This window comes from Bombina bombina, chromosome 2 (assembly GCF_027579735.1).
Source record: "Bombina bombina isolate aBomBom1 chromosome 2, aBomBom1.pri, whole genome shotgun sequence".
NCBI lineage: Eukaryota > Metazoa > Chordata > Amphibia > Anura > Bombinatoridae > Bombina > Bombina bombina.
This window is the reverse complement of record NC_069500.1, coordinates 924,811,332-924,834,047: the sequence shown is the minus strand read 5'-3', so window position 1 is coordinate 924,834,047 and position 22,716 is coordinate 924,811,332. Positions and strand designations below refer to the sequence as shown.

The window sequence follows — 22,716 nt, the reverse complement described above, 5'->3', positions numbered from 1 at the left end:
AGCTAGAGGGCGTTAGTTCATGTGTTTCATATAGATAACACTGTGCTCATGCACGTGGAGTTATTTAAGAATCAACACTAATTGTCTGAAATGCAAGTCTGTCAAAAGATCTGAGATAAGGGGGCAGTCAGCAGAAGCTTAGATACAAGGTGATCACAGAGGTAACAAGTATATTAATATAAGTGTTAGTTATGCAAAACTAGGGAATGGTAAATAAAGGGATTATCTGTCTTTTAAAACAATAACATTTTTGGTGTTTACTATCCCTTTAATATTTATGAAACCCAAATATTTTCTTTTGTTACTCAGACAGAGCATACCAATTTTAAAAGTTTCCAATTTACTTTTATTATAAAATGTTATTGTTCTGTGTTGAAGAGATACCTAGGTTGGCATCTGGAGAACTACATGGCAGAAAATAGTGCTGCCCTCTAGTGCTCTTGCAAATAGATAACATTCTTGCAAAACTGCTGCCATATAGTGCTCCAGCGCCTAAGCTTACATCACTGCTTTTCAACAAACGATACCAAGAGAACGAAGAAAAATTTGATAATAGAAGAAAATTAGAAAGTTGTTTAAAATCACTTGCTCTATCTGAATCATGAAAGAACAATATGAGGTTTCATATCCCTTTAAAGGTAAATGCAAGTCAAACATTTTCTTTCATGATACAGATAGTGATTTTATAAAACTTTCCAGTTCTCTTCTATTATCAAATTGATTGTGTTCTTTTATTATCCTTTGTTGATAATTGGGTAGGTAGGCTGTGGAGCATGCACATGACTGGAACATGTGTATCTGAATCATGAAAGAACAATGTAAGATCACTGGTGTGTATCTGAATCATGAAAGAACAATGTAAGATCACTGGTGTGTATCTGAATCATGAAAGAACAATGTAAGATCACTGGTGTGTATCTGAATCATGAAAGAACAATGTAAGATCACTGGTGTGTATCTGAATCATGAAAGAACAATGTAAGATCACTGGTGTGTATCTGAATCATGAAAGAACAATGTAAGATCACTGGTGTGTATCTGAATCATGAAAGAACAATGTAATATCACTGGTGTGTATCTGAATCATGAAAGAACAATGTAATATCACTGGTGTGTATCTGAATCATGAAAGAACAATGTAAGATCACTGGTGTGTATCTGAATCATGAAAGAACAATGTAAGATCACTGGTGTGTATCTGAATCATGAAAGAACAATGTAAGATCACTGGTGTGTATCTGAATCATGAAAGAACAATGTAAGATCACTGGTGTGTATCTGAATCATGAAAGAACAATGTAAGATCACTGGTGTGTATCTGAATCATGAAAGAACAATGTAAGATCACTGGTGTGTATCTGAATCATGAAAGAACAATGTAAGATCACTGGTGTGTATCTGAATCATGAAAGAACAATGTAAGATCACTGGTGTGTATCTGAATCATGAAAGAACAATGTAAGATCACTGGTGTGTATCTGAATCATGAAAGAACAATGTAAGATCACTGGTGTGTATCTGAATCGTGAAAGAACAATGTAAGATCACTGGTGTGTATCTGAATCATGAAAGAACAATGTAAGATCACTGGTGTGTATCTGAATCATGAAAGAACAATGTAAGATCACTGGTGTGTATCTGAATCATGAAAGAACAATGTAAGATCACTGGTGTGTATCTGAATCATGAAAGAACAATGTAAGATCACTGGTGTGTATCTGAATCATGAAAGAACAATGTAAGATCACTGGTGTGTATCTGAATCATGAAAGAACAATGTAAGATCACTGGTGTGTATCTGAATCATGAAAGAACAATGTAAGATCACTGGTGTGTATCTGAATCATGAAAGAACAATGTAAGATCACTGGTGTGTATCTGAATCATGAAAGAACAATGTAAGATCACTGGTGTGTATCTGAATCATGAAAGAACAATGTAAGATCACTGGTGTGTATCTGAATCATGAAAGAACAATGCAAGATCACTGGTGTGTATCTGAATCATGAAAGAACAATGTAAGATCACTGGTGTGTATCTGAATCATGAAAGAACAATGTAAGATCACTGGTGTGTATCTGAATCATGAAAGAACAATGTAAGATCACTGGTGTGTATCTGAATCATGAAAGAACAATGTAAGATCACTGGTGTGTATCTGAATCATGAAATAACAATGTAAGATCACTGGTGTGTATCTGAATCATGAAAGAACAATGTAAGATCACTGGTGTGTATCTGAATCATGAAAGAACAATGTAAGATCACTGGTGTGTATCTGAATCATGAAAGAACAATGTAAGATCACTGGTGTGTATCTGAATCATGAAAGAACAATGTAAGATCACTGGTGTGTATCTGAATCATGAAAGAACAATGTAAGATCACTGGTGTGACTCTGAATCATGAAAGAACAATGTAAGATCACTGGTGTGTATCTGAATCATGAAAGAACAATGTAAGATCACTGGTGTGTATCTGAATCATGAAAGAACAATGTAAGATCACTGGTGTGTATCTGAATCATGAAAGAACAATGTAAGATCACTGGTGTGTATCTGAATCATGAAAGAACAATGTAAGATCACTGGTGTGTATCTGAATCATGAAAGAACAATGTAAGATCACTGGTGTGTATCTGAATCATGAAAGAACAATGTAAGATCACTGGTGTGTATCTGAATCATGAAAGAACAATGTAAGATCACTGGTGTGTATCTGAATCATGAAAGAACAATGTAATATCACTGGTGTGTATCTGAATCATGAAAGAACAATGTAAGATCACTGGTGTGTATCTGAATCATGAAAGAACAATGTAAGATCACTGGTGTGTATCTGAATCATGAAAGAACAATGTAAGATCACTGGTGTGTATCTGAATCATGAAAGAACAATGTAAGATCACTGGTGTGTATCTGAATCATGAAAGAACAATGTAAGATCACTGGTGTGTATCTGAATCATGAAAGAACAATGTAAGATCACTGGTGTGTATCTGAATCATGAAAGAACAATATGAGGTTTCATATCCCTTTAAAGTTAAATGCAAGTCAAACATTTTCTTTCATGATTCAGATAGTGATTTTATAAAACTTTCCAGTTCTCTTCTATTATCAAATTGATTGTGTTCTTTTATTATCCTTTGTTGATAATTGGGTAGGTAGGCTGTGGAGCATGCACATAACTGGAACATTATATGGCAACAGTTCTGCAAGAATACTTTTAACAATGTTATACATTTGCAAGAACACTAGTTTGCAGCAAACGTGCGCATCTTACCTACCTATATCTCTTCAACAAAGAATACCAGGAGACTAAAGACAAATGTATAATAGAGGTATATTGGAAAGGATGGGTTTTTTTGTTTTGTTTTAATTGTATGCTCTATCTGAATTATAAAAAAAAACTATTTTGAGTGTCATGCCTCTTTAAAAACAATGTAAAATAAACAATTCAAATGGATTTACAGTTACAGTAAAGTTTTTTGGTTTTTCGTGTTTCCTTCTTTCTTCTCTAGTAACACTACCCACGTGTTTTTCATAAAAGTTGGACACGTTTTTTGAGAGGATATAAAACCACTACACCACACTGTGATGTAACCAGTGACCAATATTCACTAACTTGTTGAGGCTAGTGAGTCTTACACCATGCAGTAATATGCTTACTGGTTTGTCTCAGGGGTCAAGTCCTACAAAAAAAAGTGTGGGAACTCATCAAGGCTTCACAATTAATATTGTTTTATACACACACACTGTATTTATATGTATATAATCTATACACTTTGATTAATGGAAGATAATTAAAACCAATGAAGGGTTAAATGGTTGCCTTTGGGCCTGAAACAACTATCTCTGTCACAGAGTCTCACCAACTTAAGGTGGAATAGTCCTATTTCTGCTGAGGGGAGCTAAATAACCTCAGAACAAGGCACACAGAAATGTGAGCATCATGTGTGGGGTGATCACACAGCAGGATCGCTGACAGGCTTGTATTTAGTGTATTGTAGGAAGTGTTACTGCCCATTACTAGAGCATCTCACTATTTCTCTAACCAGACTGTGATCCAGCTCCTCCCACTACAAGCAGCAGTGTTTACTGAAGCATCTCTGTTCTCTGTCCAGGGGAAACTTAGTTCCACCTGCAAAAATAGTGCAGGAACTCATGTGTTCCCGCTAGACTTGACCCCTGGTTTGTCTAAATCTCACACTTTGATCATTGATAAAATGTTATTAGCACTTCGGAATGCCAGGTGTCTAGTATCTAACTGGACAGCTCAAAAGTGCACACACATGTCACTGCAGCTCTGTATTTAAGCCATGCCTAGCATAGAATTTTTTTATGCACATTATTAGTCAATGTGAGATCACTGGTGTGTCCTATTATATTGTACTTCCCAACATTTCCCAGACAACTTCACAGAATGGGAGCTCAAGACTGTGTGAGGGAGACTTGTATGAGAGGGACACATGTGTTCCATTGGTGAGGTCACAACAGGAGGGAATGCGGCCACAAGTGTTCAGTGGCAGGGTTGGGTGTGGCATGGGTGGGGTTAGGAAGAGCATGGGCAGAGCTTGGACAGGTTATGGGTGGAGTCTGTGCAGTCCCTGGTTTCATTTTAGAAGTTAAGGCACTTTTAGTGAAGGGAAAACTGCAAGAGGGACATTGTGTCAAAGCTTCTAGAGTGTGACAGTCCCAGAGTTCGGGACAGTTAAAAGCTCTGATATGTGACATAAACACACTGTGCACATCAGTTTAGGCCACGCAGCTGTCAGTGGCACCAGCAAACAGCATAAAGTAAGAGGCCTACTTATCAAGCCGTCAACTGCAAATACGCAGGAATTCCGCAGCGTAATTGTGGCGAGCTTGATTCCCCTTAGTTATCAAAGCCTACAGACCGGCAAAAGTTGAAATCTGTGACGTAACATACGTTCTGCCAGTCTCAGTCCAACACAGATCGATGCTTACGTCACTACAGATGTCCCGAATACAAATTCGGCACTATCCGACTACTTTTGCTAGTTAACAAATGTCTAACAGGTACGCTCGCCACTATTCTGGCCCAGCGTACCTGCTTTTCAATCCGCCGCCCTGGATGCGGCAGATGCCATAGGAATCAATGGGAGTCTGAAAGCAGCGAAAGCTCATGTTCGCTGCTGCCCGATATCTTATTGATTCCTATGGGAGAATAATAGTTACGTTTACACCTAACACCCTAACATATACCCCGAGTCTAAACACCCCTAATCTGCCGCCCCCTACATCGCCGCCACCTACATTATACTTATTAACCCCTTATCTACCACCCAACACCGCTGCCACCTACATAAAGTTATTAACCCCTATCCCGCCGCTCCCGGAGCCCACATAAATAAATGTATTAACCCCTAAACCCCTGGCCTCCCACATCACTAGCACTTACTAAACCTATTAACCCCTAAACCGCCAGCCCCCCACATCGCCATAAACTAAATTAAACTATTAACCTCTAAACAACCCGCTAACTTTATATTAAATATTAACTCATCCCTATCTTATAATGAATTTAAACTTACCTTTAGATTTAAATTAAACTATATTAAACTATTAATTAACCTACCCTATTATAATAAATTTCCATTAAACTATATTAAACTATTAATAACCCTACCCTAACTATTATACTAAAATTACATTAAACTATATTATACTATTCATTAATCTACCCTAGCTATTATACTAAAATTACATTGATGTCTATTAAACATAGACATCAATGGGGAGAGCCGGCTGAAAAAAAAGCAGCGTATAGCTCAGTAGCGCAGCCCCATTGATTCCTACGGGGAAACAAAATTTATGTTTACACCTAACACCCCTAATCTGCCACCCCCGACATCGCCAACACCTACATTATACTTATTAACCTCTAATCTGCCGCTCCGGACATCACCGCCACTATAATAAACATATTAACCCCTAAACCACCGCACTCCCGCCTCGCAAACACTAATTAAATATTATTAACCCCTAATTTGCTGTCCCTAACATTGCCGGCCCCCTACCTACATTTATTAACCCCTAATCTGCCGCCCCCAACGTCGCCGCCACTATACTATATTTATTAACCCCTAAACCTAAGTCTAACCCTAACACCCCCTAACTTAAATATAATTAAAATAAATCTAAATAAAACCTACTATTAATAACTAAATAATTCCTATTTAAAACTAAATACTTACCTGTAAAATAAACCCTAAGCTAGCTACAATATAACTAATAGTTACATTGTATCTAGCTTAGGGTTTATTTCTATTTTACAGGCAAGTTTGTATTTATTTTAACTAGGTAGAATAGTTCCTAAATAGTTATTAACTATTCACTAACTATCTAGCTAAAATAAATACAAATTTACCTGTAAAATAAAACCTAACCTTACACTACAATTAAATAAATAACCTAAATTAAATACAATTAACTAAATTAAATACAAATACCTAAATTACAAAAAAACAAACACTAAATTACACAAAATAAAAAACAAATGACAAGATATTTAAACTAATTACACCTAATCTAATAGCCCTATAAAAATACAAACAACCCCCCAACAGTAAAACCCACCACCCACACAACCAATCCCCCAAATAAAACCCTAACTAAAAAAAAACTAAGCTCCCCATTGCCCTGAAAAGGGCATTTGGATGGGCATTGCCCTTAAAAGGGCATTTAGCTCTATTGCAGCCCAAAGCCCTAACCTAAAACTAAAACCCACCCAATAAACCCTTAAAAAAACCTAACACTAACCCCTGAAGATCCACTTACAGTTTTGAAGAGCTGTTCCAATCAGCCAATAGAATGTGAGCTCAATCCTATTGGCTGATTGGATCAGCCAATAGGATTGAAGTTCAATCCTATTGGCTGATTGCATCAACCAATAGGATTTTTTCAACCTTAATTCCGATTGGCTGATAGAATTCTATCAGCCAATCGGAATCTAAGGGACACCATCTTGGATTACATCACTTAAAGTAACCTTCATTCATCGAGTAGCCGTCAGAAGAAGAGGATGCTCCGTGCCGGATGTATTGAAGATGGACCCGCTCCGCGCCGGATGGATGAAGATAGAAGATGCCATCTGGATGAAGACTTCTGCCCATCTGGAGGACCACTTCTCCCGGCTTGGATGAAGACTTCTCCCGGCTTCGTTGAGGACTTCTTGCCGCTTTGCTGAGGACTTCTCCTCGCTTCGTTGAGGATGGATGTCGGCTCTTCAAAACTGTAAGTGGATCTTCAGGGGTTAGTGTTAGGTTTTTTTAAGGGTTTATTGGGTGGGTTTTAGTTTTAGGTTAGGGCATTGGGCTGCAATAGAGCTAAATGCCCTTTTGAGGGCAATGCCCATCCAAATGCCGTTTTCAAGGCAATGGGGAGCTTAGGTTTTTTTTAGTTAGGGTTTTATTTGGGGGGTTGGTTGTGTGGGTGGTGGGTTTTACTGTTGGGAAGTTGTTTGTATTTTTTTACAGGTAAAATAGATTATTTCTTTGGGGCAATGCCCAGCAAAAGGCCCTTTTAAGGGCTATTGGTAGTTTAGTTTAGGCTAGGGCTTTTTTTGTTTTGATAGGGCTATTAGATTAGGTGTAATTAGTTTAAATATTTGATCATTTATTTGTTATTTTGTGTAACTTAGTTGTTAGTTTTTTGTAACTTTGTAAGTTTTTATTGTAGATTTAAATTATTTGGTAGGGTTAGGTGTTTAAATATATTATATAGTTAATTTAATTTGTAGTTTAATGTAATTTTAGTATAATAGTTAGGGTAGATTAATGAATAGTTTAATATAGTTTAATGTAATTTTAGTATAATAGTTAGGGTAGGTTAATTAATAGTTTAATATAGTTTAATTTTATTTTATTATAAAAGTTATGGTAGGTTTATTAATAGTTTTAATATAGTTTAATGTAATTTTATTATAATAGGGTAGGTTAATTAATAGTTTAATATAGTTTAATGTAATTTTATTATAATAGGGTAGGTTAATTAATAGTTTAATATAGTTTAATTTAAATCTAAAGGTAAGTTTAAATTTATTATAAGATAGGGATGAGTTAATATTTAATATAAAGTTAGCGGGTTGTTAGGTTTAGGGGTTAATAGTTTAATTTATTTTATGGCAATGTGGGGGGCTGGTGGTTTAGGGGTTAATAGGTTTAGTAAGTGGTAGTGATATGGGAGGCCAGAGGTTTAGGGGTTAATAACCTTATTTAGTTGCTGTGGGCTCCGAGAGAGGTGGGATAGGGGTTAATAACATAAAGTAAGTGGCGGTGGTGTAGGGGGCGGCAGATTAGGGGTTAATAACATAATGTAGGTGGCAGCGGGGTCCGGGAGTGGCGGGATAGGGGTTAATAAGTTTATTAGAGTTGCGGCGGTGTCGGGGAGCAGCAGGATAGGGGTTAATAACTTTATTTAGTTGCGGCTGGGGGCCGGGAATGGCGGGATAGGGGTTAAACAGTTTAGTATAGTGGCAGTGTTTAGTGACAGTATACAAATAAAGCTGTGAAAAAGCCGAAGAGCAGCGAGATCGATGACTGTCAGTTAACAACAGTCCGCTGCTCATCACCCCGTACTTGGTGCGCGACTTTTTGACAGCTTTTTATATAAATATGTAGAGCGTATTCAGGTCCGCGGCAATGTCAGCCGAGCATATTGGTGCCGTTGAATGCAAGTAAGTTGACGGCTTAATAAGTAGGCCTCTAAGTGTGGACCAGAAATAAATTTAAAATGTAGCTGATTTCCTCTATTTAGCATTGGTGGACTATTAACTTCCAGTAGAAGGGAAGCTTAGAAGTGATTATTGGAAATATTAAATCAGCTTGAGAAAGGGACATTAGCACAGATTTGTTGCTTTATTTCTATCACACAACTATGTAATACACTATAAGAGAATCTGCAAAGACGATTGGAGTGCATAGATTATTTTATTAACTACTTTACAACCTAAGGGTATGGCTTAGCATTGCACCCACTTTCAATTTAATTCCACTATAGCAATTTCAAGTGCACACTCACATTTTTAATTATTGGGAATATTAATGTCCCTAACTTTGTGATTAGGCTGTCTTTATTAGTCAGAAACTTGGACATGAACTTTTGATAATATATTTTTTCATACACAAGTGTGATAGAGCACCTCCAAGGAAAATGACAATAACTATCCTCAGCTGAGTTACTTTTTTCTCATGAGCATTGGTTTCTTCCATTTTTTTCTGTATGTGTGATTTGTGTGTGCAGTGTGTGTGTAGCATGTGCATGTGTGTAGTGGTTTTGTAATTTGTGTGTGCATTTATGTAGTGTATGTGTTGTGTTTGTGTAGTATATACTGTATATATGTGTGTGTGCGCGTCATGTGCAAAAACATGGTTCAGTACGTTCTTTTATATGATTTGCAGATAAATGCTAATTTACATTTAAGTAACATTTATTATAAAAAATAAAATACTTTATGTTGTTGGTAAACAAATTAATTTGGTTCACTTGTGTTTAAACCCTGGAAAGAGGCTAAATACATACGCCTAGATTACAAGTTTTGCGGTAACAGGGGTGCGGTGCTAATGAGCAGTTTATGCTCACCACTTATTTACAGACAACGCTGGTATTACGGGTTTTTACAAACCCGGCGTTAACCGCAAAAAAGTGAGCGTAGAGCAAAATTTAGCTCCACATCTCACCTCAATACCAGCGCTGCTTACGTTAGCGGTGAGCTGGCTAAACGTGCTTGTGCACAATTTCCCCATAGGAATCAATGGGGGAGAGCCGGCTGAAAAAAAAACCTAACACCTGCAAAAAAGCAGCATTTAGCTTCTAACACAGCCCCATTGATTCCTATGGGGAAAATACATTTATGTCTACACCTAACACCCTAACATGAACCCCGAGTCTAAACACCCCTAATCTTACATTTATTAACCCCTAATCTGCCGCCCCCGACATCACCGACACCTACATTATATTATTAACCCCTAATCTGCCGCTACGGACACCACCGCCACCTACATTATACTAATTAACCCCTAATCTGCTGCCCCCAACATCGCCGACACCTACATTATATTTATTAACCCCTAATCTGCCACCCCCAATGTTGCCACAACCTACCTGCACTTATTAACCCCTAATCTGCCATACCAACGTCACCGCCACTATATTAAAGTTATTAACCCCTAAACCTAAGTCTAACCCTAACACCCCCTAACTTAAATATAATTTAAATAAATCTAAATAAAATAACTATCATTAACTACATTATTCCTATTTAAAACTAAATACTTACCTATAAAATAAGCTCTAAGCTAGCTACAATATAACTAATAGTTACATTGTAGCTAGCTTAGGGTTTATTTTTATTTTACAGGCAAGTTTGTATTTATTTTATTTAGGTAGAATAGTTACTAAATAGTTATTAACTATTTAATAACTACCTAGTTAAAATAAATACAAAAGTACCTGTAAAATAAAACCTAACCTAAGTTACAATTACACCTAACACTACACTATAATTAAATGAATTCCCTAAATTCAATAACATTATCTAAAGTACAAAAAAACCACACTAAATTACAGAAAATAATAAAATAATTACAAGATTTTTAAACTAATTACACCTAATCTAATCCCCCTAACAAAATAAAAAGCCCCCCCAAAATAAAAAAGCCCTACCTACACTAAATTACAAATATCTCTTAAAAGGGCCTTTTGCGGGGCATTTCCCCAAAGTAATCAGCTCTTTTACCTGTAAAAAAAAAATTACAAATACCGCCCCAACATTAAAACCCACCACCCACACAACCAACCCTACTCTAAAACCCACCCAATCCCCCCTTAAAAAAACCTAACACTAACCCCTTGAAGATCACCTTACCGTGAGACGTCTTCACCCAACCGGGCCGAAGTCCTCAACGAAGCCGGGAGAAGTCTTCATCCAAGCCGAGCGAAGTGGTCCTCCAGACGGGCAGAAGTCTTCATCCAGACGGCATCTTCTATCTTCATCCATCCGGCGCGGAGCGGGTCCATCTTCAAGACATCCGACGCAGAGCATCCTCTTCATCCGACGGCTCTTCTGGAATGAAGGTTCCTTTTAATGACGTCATCCAAGATGGCGTCCCTTCAATTCCGATTGGCTGATAGAATTCTATCAGCCAATCAGAATTAAATTAGAAAAAAACCTTTTGGCTGATGCAATCAGCCAATATTATTGAGCTGGCATTCTATTGGATGATTGGAACAGCCAATAGAATGCCAGCTCAATCCTATTGGCTAATTGGATCAGCCAATAGGATTGAACTTCAATCCTATTGGCTGATTGCATCAGCCAATAGGATTTTTTCTACCTTAATTCCGATTGGCTGATAGAATTCTATCAGCCAATCGGAATTGAAGGGACGCGATCTTGGATGACGTCACTTAAAGGAACCTTCATTGTAGAAGAAGCCGTCGGCTGAAGAGGATGCTCCGCGTCGGATGTCTTGAAGATGGACCCGCTCCGCACCGGATGGATGAAGATAGAAGACTTCTGCCCGTCTGGAAGACCACTTCGCCCGGCTTGGATGAAGACTTCTCCCGGCTTCGTTGAGAACTTCGGCCCGATTGGGTGAAGACGTTTCCTGGTAAGGTGATCTTCAAGGGGTTAGTGTTAGGTTTTTTTAAGGGGGGATTGGGTGGGTTTTAGAGTAGGGTTGGTTGTGTGGGTGGTGGGTTTTAATTTTGGGGGGGAATTTGTAATTTTTTTTTACAGGTAAAAGAGCTGATTACTTTGGGGCAATGCCCCACAAAAGGCCCTTTTAAGGGCTATTTGTAATTTAGTGTAGGGTAGGGCTTTTTTTATTTTGGGGGGGCTTTTTTATTTTGTTAGGGGGATTAGATTAGGTGTAATTAGTTTAAAAATCTTGTAATTTGTTTATTTTTTTCTGTAATTTAGTGTTTGTTTGTTTTTTGTACTTTAGATAATTTAATTTAATTATATTTAATTTATTTAATTTATTTTATTATAGTGTAGTGTTAGGTATTATTGTAACTTAGGTTAGGTTTTATTTTACAGGTACTTTTGTATTTATTTTAACTAGGTAGTTATTAAATAGTTAATAACTATTTAATAACTATTCTACCTAGTTAAAATAAATACAAACTTGCCTGTAAAATAAAAATAAACCGTAAGCTAGCTACAATGTAATTATTAGTTATATTGTAGCTAGCTTAGGGTTTATTTTATAGGTAAGTATTTAGTTTTAAATAGGAATAATTTATTAAATGATAGTAATTTTATTTAGATTTATTTAAATTATATTTAAGTTAGGGGGTGTTAGGGTTAGACTTAGATTTAGGGGTTAATAACTTTAATATAGTGGTGGCGACGTTGGGGGCGGCAGATTAGGGGTTAATAAATGTAGGTAGGTGTCGGCGATGTTAGGGACGGCAGATTAGGGGTTAATAATATTTATCTAGTGTTTGCGAGGTGGGAGTGCAGTGGTTTAGGGGTTAATATATTTATTATAGTGGCAGCGATGTCCGGTTCGGCAGATTAGGGGTAAAAAAAATTATTTTAGTGTTTGCGATGTGGGAGGGCCTCGGTTTCGGGGTTAATAGGTAGTTTATGGGTGTTAGTGTACTTTTTAGCACTTTAGTTAAGACTTTTATGCTACGGTGTTGTACCATAAAACTCTTAACTACTGACTTTAAAATGCGGTACCAGTCTTGACAGGAGAGGGTGTACCGCTCACTTTTTGTCAGACTCGTAATACCGGCACTATGCAAGTCCCATTGAAAATATAGGATACGCAATTGACGTAAGTGGATTTGCGGTATTTCCGAGTCTGGCCAAAAAAGTGAGCGGTACACCTGTACTTGCAAGACTCATAATACCAGCGGGCGTTAAAAAGCAGCGTTGGGACCGGCCAACGCTGCTTTTTAAGCCTAACGCACAACTCGTAATCTAGCCGATAGTAATTTGGACATTTTAGCATTCCATGAGAACGTTGAGATCTGCCCATAATAACGTGTCACCTCTTTAAGCTGGCTGAGATTCACTTAGATATCTTCTCTGCATTGTTTTTTATATGGCTGTACTGGTGTGGAATATTTTGTGGGCAGTGCAATCTGAGCCAGTTGCTATGCATCTATTGTATGTGTCAGAGTACAAATTCTGTGTGCACATTTACGCTCCGGTATTCACTTTACTCCTTTATGATTACTATGTTGTGATCACCTGTCTAATGGGCGTGTATGAGGTGTGCTCATACGGGACTTTGTGTCTTTAGGGGTGTTTGCTCATGAGCCCGGATGATTTGCTGCTGTTCTCACTGGTCTCTCTATTTAAATGCCGCGTTTGTTACTTCCGGTATCATTGATATCATTGCTCTGCTGGGAGTTCATTTGTGAGTAATGCATGCTGCATTACAATAGTAAGTGCTTGTTTGTTGTTTTGTGGTTATTGCTTCTTACTAACTAGTATTTTGAATATAAGTTAATTTATTCTGTATTGTCTTTATTTTAGTATGATTGTTGTGTGCACGAGGGGTGTTTTCATGTAGTTATTAGTTGTATATATGGGGTTTCATGCGCCCTGATTACGATGTGTTGTATACGTTGGTTAGTTGATAAACATGGAGTACTTTTCTTTTTCTGACATTATTGATACCTTTGTTTGATAAAGAGCCTGGTTTGCAGCTGCTGTGAACTATATAGGTTGCAACATGGGTCTCATGATTATAGTGACATATTGGGCTTACCACCAGATCCGGTTAGTGATTGAGGGGCTTATTAGTTTTGATAGTCTATACATATTAGTTTGTTATTGTATGATTAGGTTTGGTGTACCTAAGTGTTGATTATGGGCATTTACTCAGTGATTATTTTGCTGCCAATTTATGGGTTTAAATTTATTTTTGTACCTATGCGTTCTGCTTAGCAAGATTGTTAGCCTTCCATCAAGGATATTCTACCAGATTGGTGGTTATGTAGGGATCGTATGCGGGGCAGTACTTGTGTGATCTATCACATTATGCTCCTATCACTGGTGGTCTGGATTCAGACAGTGATGATACAGGACTTGTTGTATTTGTGAGTGTTCAAGAATAAAACATATAAGGTGTCCATTCAGTATATCACTTGGATATAGTTTATTTCCTTTCTCTGGTGTGATGTATGACATGAGATACAGCCACTACTGGTAATTATGTTCTAGTTTAGGGTTATACACACATATGTGTTGCTTCAGTTGTTGATTGGTTAAGTTAGTCATATTTGTTGTATTGGTACTGATTCAGTGGGTGTAAGTGTTTATTTCTCCATTCTGTCAACACAGTGTGAGTTGCGTCTAACAAATGAGATGTCCAATTGGTAATAGTTATTAGGTGTGATATGTTGACTATAAGCTATCCGTTTCTTCCTTCCTTGGTTTTTAATTAGATGAGCTCTGATATGAGCTAGTGTGTCTTTTTCTGTGGTGATGGGTTATCACTATTATATTTAACTTTTAATATGTGTTTTTTTGTATGTAGTATTGTTCAAATAGACCACAATGGTATATTTTGTATTCTTTCAGATTATATATTGTCTTGAAGAAGGCCCACAAATGGGTCGAAACTTCGACATCTACAATTAATGTGAAATTAACTTGGAAATAAAAGTATACTGTTTGTTGTTTCTATACAAGTCCTGTGAGTGCCCTCCTACATTTGGACATTTCTATACAATTACACGAGGTTAGCACCCGGGCCGTAATTACACCCATGTGAAAGGAGTGCTGGGCTACCGGCTATGTATTTTATATATATATATATATATATATATATATATATATATATATAAACTTAAATAAAGTAGAGAATACATAATAGATTAGGGATTTCAGCACTCTAAACCTCTGCTCTTCTAAGTACCATAGGGAAGCGGACACCAACCACACAATGATCAAGAGGCAACAGGCAGGCTTGTCATTAATTACAAAGACATTTATTCGCATCAAAATTACAGTATATCACTAAGTGATGCATCACTCTAATTCATTGAACACGATAGCATTATGTTCCAAATTAATACATAACTAGGGTATACAACCCTTACTTATTACATCTGGAAACAGAAAATATTTCAAATAGATGATGAATTTATAAATGTCATATTATTATGGCATTCCGCTAAGAACATACGTTTAACATCATAGCGGTTCACAAGGTAAAGACATCCTCTTATAAACAAATGCCACCATAAATATGACTTTACACAGTATACAAAAGTTACAGTAGCAACTACAAAGATAATTTTATACAAAAAGTTGCAGCAATTCACGAGGTAAAAACGTCCTCTAAACTCTTTGCTACAATGTTATGCTATTGCTTGCAGACTGTGCATAAACCACAAACTCTTTAGCATTCATATTGTGGTGGATTTGAATCAACTGAGGTAAAAGCGTCCTCCTTTATAGTTCACCACTTGTGATTCTAATGAAGCTTGGTTTGTAAATTTAAATCGCCATCTTTGACATGCTTATCGTGAAAATTGTAGTAGCATCAAAACAAAGTGTCCTGATATTTGAGGCAAAGGCCTGTTCAGCATAGCGTGTTCCATCCTGTTTTAAGCACATAACCCCATAAGTGAAATCAGCATTCAAGTGACAGTACCTTGTTTAAGCCGTGTCTTCCAGCGTATTACCTGTACACTTAGGTGAACAACCGCTATGGCTTAAGAATGCTTATCCAAACGAAATCGTTTCCCGGTCAACACCGGAACAGAGTGTCATCACTCCCCTTGGTTTGTGCTTTGCTCAGGAAAGGAGCCTCCATTCAGCTGCCACATGTGTGCTTTGTTTCGTTGCAAAGCCTTAGCATAGTCGACATACGTTTCGCCCCACAATGCCTTGCGATTATCCGGGGCCTCGTCAGGACTAATTTGCACAGGTATCCTCACCTCCCTTATCAGAGGTCAAATTTGCATAAAGGTTGTGACTTAATAGTAACAAATTGCTACTTTAAATTTAAATAACTTTACCTGCAAATGTATTTTTTTAATTACAGAAAAAACGTCATGTAGTCAAATTACAGCACTGATCTGCTTCCTCCCAATTGCAATATTTCTCACCCACATTGAATGAACAATGGTATTCAGATATTTTATTATATGTCAAAATGTTTCAGGGGATTTTTTTATATTATTGTATATATTTAAAAGTAATACAAATTACTTTAAAACTACATAATATTTCCAGACTACCAAATTTTAAAGATTTTAATTTAGAAACGGGGCATACTCTATTACTTCATTTAACCCTTTTGGGGATAATGTTTGAAGAACATATATCCACCTAGATTCTTTTCTTAAAAGACAATTATCTTCATCACCACCTCTACCACTTTGTATTCCCCTGTCAATCCCAATAAATTTAAGGGAAGCTGGATTTTTTTGATGGTATTGGGCAAAGTGTCTCGCTACACTGGTATCCCTGCCATAAATGATATCATCTCTATGCTCCTGAACTCTTTCTTTGAAAAGTCTTTTAGTTTTTCCTATATAGAAATAAGGACAGGAACAGTGTAGCAAATATACCACACCAACAGAATTACAATTTGCAAAAATTTTTATATTATATATTTTGCTATTATTGCTTGAGAATGTTTTGCTTTTCTGCATGTAAGGGCAGTACACACAGTGTCCGCAAGGATAACTCCCCTTTACCTCTTGTCTTAAACCTAACCAGTTTAAGGATGGTGATCTAACAAACTTGCTTTGTACCAGTTTATCTTTCAAACATGGTGCTCTCTTTGCAGTTAATAATGGGTAATCACCCACTTTAGATTTATTTTTTTCATCTAAAGTAGGAATGTGCCAATGTTTTGATAGTATTTCTCTTATCTTTGGCCATTGACAATTATATGTAGTTATAAATCTGGTTAGGTTATTAGTTATTTGGGGTCTAGACTGGTAGAGCAGAGTATCTCTATTCTTTTTTCTAACTTTATTTAATGATGATTGGATGTTTTTTCTAGAGTACCCACGATTCATAAATCTCTTTTGCATTAAATCTGCATGATACTCAAATTTAGTGTTTGAAGAACAATTTCTTTTGAGACGCAAGAATTGACTATATGGGACGCTTCTTTTCAAATGGTAAGGGTGACAACTGGATGCCTCTAGAATACTATTTGTGGCTGTACTCTTTCTATAGTTTTCAGTCACTATCGATGTACCTTCTTTCTGATCATTATATCTAAAAAGGCTAGTTCCTTTGAATCATACACTAATGTTAGCAAAATGTTGCGGCTGTTTATATTTAAGTTGTTAACAAACTCTTTCAGAATTTCAATGGGACCTTTCCATAAAATCAAAATATCGTCCACATATCTCAACCAAAGTGATATATGTGATTCGAAAATATGATTATATTTTTCATAAACATCAAAAAGTTCCCATGCCCCAAGATGAAGACATGCATAAGTGGGGGCACATACAGCACCCATGGCTGTGCCCCTACATTGCCTATATAATGCTTTATCAAATTGGAAAACATTATTCTCCAAAACAAACCTCAACAAATCCAAAACCAATTGAGTATGTTTATCAAAGGATTGTCCCCTTGACTTTAAGAAGTGTTTACATGCCTCCATTCCTATATCATGCGGAATGGAGGAATATAAGCCTTCTACATCCAGTGACACTAAAATAGTGTCATCATCAACTGAGATGCCATCCAACTTTTTCAAAAGATCAGGAGTGTCTTTTACGTAAGAGGGAAGTGATAAGAGAAAGGGGCGAAGAAAACTCTTCCAATGCCCGAAACTATCTGGCTTTCTGGCGGATGGGAGAAATTTTTATGCAGTTTTGGGATAATGTAGAAAGTTGGCATTACTGGATATTTTCGAAACAAATACTGATATTCTTTTGGAGAGATAATACTTTCCCCAAGAGCTGATTTTAGAATTTTCTGTAAATTCTTTTGCATACTAGACATAGGATTAATGAATAATTTAACATATTGTTGTTTATCATTAAGTTGTCTTTTTACTTCATTTAGATAAAATGATTCTTCCAGTAGTACCAAATTTCTGCCCTTATCCTAAATTTGAGTATCATGCAGATTTAATGCAAAAGAGATTTATGAATCGCGGGTACTCTAGAAAAAACATCCAATCATCATTGAATAAAGATAGAAAAAAGAATAGAGATACTCTGCTCTACCAGTCTAGACCACAAATAACTAATAACCTAACCAGATTTATAACTACATATAATTGTCAATGGCCAAAGATAAGAGAAATACTATCAAAACATTGGCACATTCTTACTTTAGATGAAAAAATTCAATCTAAAGTGGGTGATTACCCATTATTATTTGCAAAGAGAGCACCATGTTTGAAAGATAAACTGGTACAAAGCAAGTTTGTTAGATCACCATCCTTAAACTGGTTAGGTTTAAGACAAGAGCTAAAGGGGAGTTATCCTTGCGGACACTGTGTGTACTGCCCTTACATGCAGAAAAGCAAAACATTCTCAAGCAATAATAGCAAAATATATAATATAAAAAAATTTGCAAATTGTAATTCTGTTGGTGTGGTATATTTGCTACACTGTTCCTGTCCCTATTTTTACATAGGAAAAACTAAAAGACTTTTCAAAGAAAGAGTTCAGGAGCATAGAGATGATATCATTTATGGCAGGGATACCAGTGTAGCGAGACACTTTGCCCAATACCATCAAAAAAATCCAGCTTCCCTTAAATTTATTGGGATTGACAGGGGAATACAAAGTGGTAGAGGCGGTGATGAAGATAATTGTCTTTTAAGAAAAGAATCTAGGTGGATATATGTTCTTCAAACATTATCCCCAAAAGGGTTAAACAAAGTAATAGAGTATGCCCCGTTTCTAAATTAAAATCTTTAAAATTTGGTAGTCTGGAAATATTATGTAGTTTTAAAGTAATTTGTATTACTTTTAAAGATATACAATAATATAAAAAAATCCCCTGAAACATTTTGACATATAATAAAATATCTGAATACCATTGTTCATTTGATGTGGGTGAGAAATATTGCAATTGGGAGGAAGCAGATCAGTGCTGTAATTTGACTACATGACATTTTTTTCTGTAGTTAAAAAAATACATTTGCAGGTAAAGTTATTTAAATTTAAAGTAGCAATTTGTTACTAGTAAGTCACACCCTTTAGGCAAATTTGACCTCTGATAAGGGAGGTGAGGATACCTGTGCAAATTAGTCCTGACGAGGCCCTGGATAATCGCAAGGCATTGTGGGGTGAAACGTACGTCGACTATGCTAAGGCTATGCAAAGAAACAAAGCACACCTGTGGCAGCTGAATGGAGGCTCCTTTCCTGAGCGAAGCACAAACCAAGGGGAGTGATGACACTCTGTTCCGGTGTTGACCGGGACACGATTTCGTTTGGATAAGCATTCTTAAGCCGTAGCGGTTGTTCACCTAAGGGTACAGGTAATACACTGGAAGACACGGCTTAAACAAGGTACTGTCACTTGAATGCTGATTTCACTTATGGGGTTATGTGCTTAAAACAGGATGGAACACGCTATGCTGAACAGGCCTTTGCCTCAAATATCAGGACACTTTGTTTTGATGCTACTACAATTTTCACGATAAGCATGTCAAAGATGGCGATTTAAATTAACAAACCAAGCTTCATTAGAATCACAAGTGGTGAACTATAAAGGAGGACGCTTTTACCTCAGTTGATTCAAATCCACCACAATATGAATGCTAAAGAGTTTGTGGTTTATGCAGAGTCTGCAAGCAATAGCATAACATTGTAGCAAAGAGTTTAGAGGGCGTTTTTACCTCGTGAATTGCTGCAACGTTTTGTATAAAATTATCTTTGTAGTTGCTACTGTAACTTTTGTATACTGTGTAAAGTCATATTTATGGTGGCATTTGTTTATAAGAGGATGTCTTTACCTCGTGAACCGCTATGATGTTAAACGTATGTTCTTAGCGGAATGCCATAATAATATGACATTTATAAATTCATCATCTATTTGAAATATTTTCTGTTTCCAGGTGTAATAAGTAAGGGTTGTATACCCTAGTTATGTATTAATTTGGAACATAATGCTATTGTGTTCAATGAATTAGAGTGATGCATCACTTAGTGATATACTGTAATTTTGATGCGAATAAATGTCTTTGTAATTAATGACAAGCCTGCCTGTTGCCTCTTGATCATTGTGTGGTTGGTGTCCGCTTCCCTATGGTACTTAGAAGAGCAGAGGTTTAGAGTGCTGAAATCCCTAATCTATTATGTATTCTCTACTTTATTTAAGTTTATATGTCATTAAACACTAGGGTCTGCACCACTACTTTGGTGTTTAAAGGTATACCTAGTAGTCCTCTTGAAACTTAGTAACTGTATAGACGTTAGTTGTCTAAGTAAATAACTCTCTCCCTAAATATCCTTATTGTTTATATATAGATATATATATATATATATATATATATATATATATATATATATATATATATATATATATATATGTGTGTGTGTGTGTGTGTGTGTGCGTCATGTGCAAAAACATGGTTCAGTACGTTCTTTTATATGATTTGCAGATTAATGCTAATTTACATTTAAGTAACATTTATTATAAAAATAAAATACTTTATGTTGTTAGAATTGGTAAACAAATTAATTTGGTTCACTTGTGTTTAAACCCTGGAAAGGTGCTAAATACATAGTAAGGAAGTTGTGCTCCTATATGAGCCAATTAGGGGCAAGCATAAATGTGCATGAACCAATCACTGGAGCACAATAGTGAGTGTCCATGGAGTACAACTTTAACTGCATAAGGGATTCTAAATAAAAATAAAATCTGTAATGAAAGAGATTAAGCAGATTTTTCAGTTAGTAAAGGTGACCACTATTTTGCACTAAATCTGTAATTGTATATTTTTAGAGATACAGTAAATGAGGTAGCAAAATGTTTCTCTAGTCTTCTAGTATATATATATATATATATATATATATATATATATATATATATATATAACTATGTATGTATGTATGTATATAAAAAGTAAAAGAAATAGCTTACAGATCTGAGAGTCTGTAAACAAAGTTGGTTCGCAGCGGTGATGTTGGATCAGAAATATTCATTCTGCTTTTCAATGGGATCCTGGAAAACAAAATAAAAATAAATTATAGTAAATGTCAAATAATTCCTGCACAAAAAAACATACTAAACTGTGTTTATAGGAGGCTACCAATTAATGATGGTATATTACAGTAGTTCTTTTTTAATAACTAGTAACTAAAGTAAAGCAATATTACATGTTATCTTAAAGAGGCACGTTTTGCATTGATGCAGATCCTTCTTCTTCATCCACTGGGAATTGGATTCTCACACAATTCTCAATAACACAATGCAATACCGCTACACAGATGTAGAAGGCTAAACAAAATTAAACAAGTTTTGTCATACCAAAAAAATATGCAATATTTCTAGACAGCAATAGCGGCATATATAACAAATTACTAATCCCTGGCTGTCTAGAGGAGTTGTATGATCAATTTATGTGTCCTTGGTTTCATATTGTAAGAAGTATATGAGGGAAATATCAACTGATATTAGTGCAGGTCGGGGGGTTGCAGATTTCCTAGTGCCAAGGACAGCACACAAACTACATGTACCTCTGTCTGTGCTGTCTGTTATGTCACTGCTTAGTAATCCTGAATGGCATCTAGGATTGGCCTAATCAGAAATATGACACCGACCTAACCTATCAGACAGTAGGCGGGTGACTCCATCCAGCACATTCAGAGCTGTTGTGCAATCAAAGGAGGCTAAGCTCATCGCTGCCTCTCTCCTTGAATTTTGCAGCAACATTTAGTGAGGTTTTTTTTTTCATTTTACTTTCATTTTAAATTAAAAAAAATATTTTCCTGACAAGTTTGGCTCTGCCTTCCCTGACTGCACGTCCCTGTCTTGGACTCTAATTTGCCTTGAGATGTATGTGAATATTCTTAAATTAATATCAGATGATTGTATTTTTCTTTCCAGAACGTCCACTGAATGTCATGCCTGGATAAATATAAAAAAATAGATTGTTGAGTAAAAGTATAACCCTACATAAACAGGATTGTCAACTTTCTTTGGGTGCAGCTACTTTTAAGCCCAATAATGCTTTTCACAGAGTAGAACTTTCCAGGCAATTCCTCTCTGAACAAGGCAACCCCAGAGGGTCGTTTTGGGCCTTCAATTGGGCCTCTTCACTGAGGTGCAGCCATATTCCTCTAAGCAGACCACAAACAATTAACAATGGCACCATTAAAGGCTATCCCCCTGTCTGCTGTTACACAACATAAAGGTATAATATACCTAATCATCAGTATTATACAGGAGGTGGTGCTTATGCATCAAATTCAAATTAAAGAACAAGTGGACAAAAAAAGAGAGCAATTGCCACAAACTAGTATGCATATATAACACTCTAAGCCCAGACTGTTGGGCTGGATTAACTATATGTGATTAAAACATTACTTTTATTAAAGTACTTGATGTTAAAATAGGGTTACACACAATTAAAATCTCAGGACATTAGCATTAAGATCGTGGTATGAATCAATCATCAGTTTGGCCAGTGCATAAATAGATTCTAGAAATACCACTGAGTGATGGCAGATGGAAAATAATCTTCTACTTACTAACTGCCGTAATGCTTCAGTATTGTAACTAAATG

At 36.3% G+C, this 22,716-nt stretch overlaps 1 protein-coding gene across 1 annotated transcript in view; it reads right to left on the bottom strand.

Moving 5' to 3' along the window:
* The window catches only part of JCHAIN (joining chain of multimeric IgA and IgM), a 59,951-nt gene that overhangs the window by 1,123 nt on the left and 36,112 nt on the right, over positions 1 to 22,716 (bottom strand). The window contains exon 3 of the mRNA XM_053700769.1: positions 21,072 to 21,152. Within this exon, the coding sequence (XP_053556744.1) occupies positions 21,072 to 21,152 (81 nt within the window). The remainder of the gene's footprint in view (positions 1 to 21,071; positions 21,153 to 22,716) is intronic.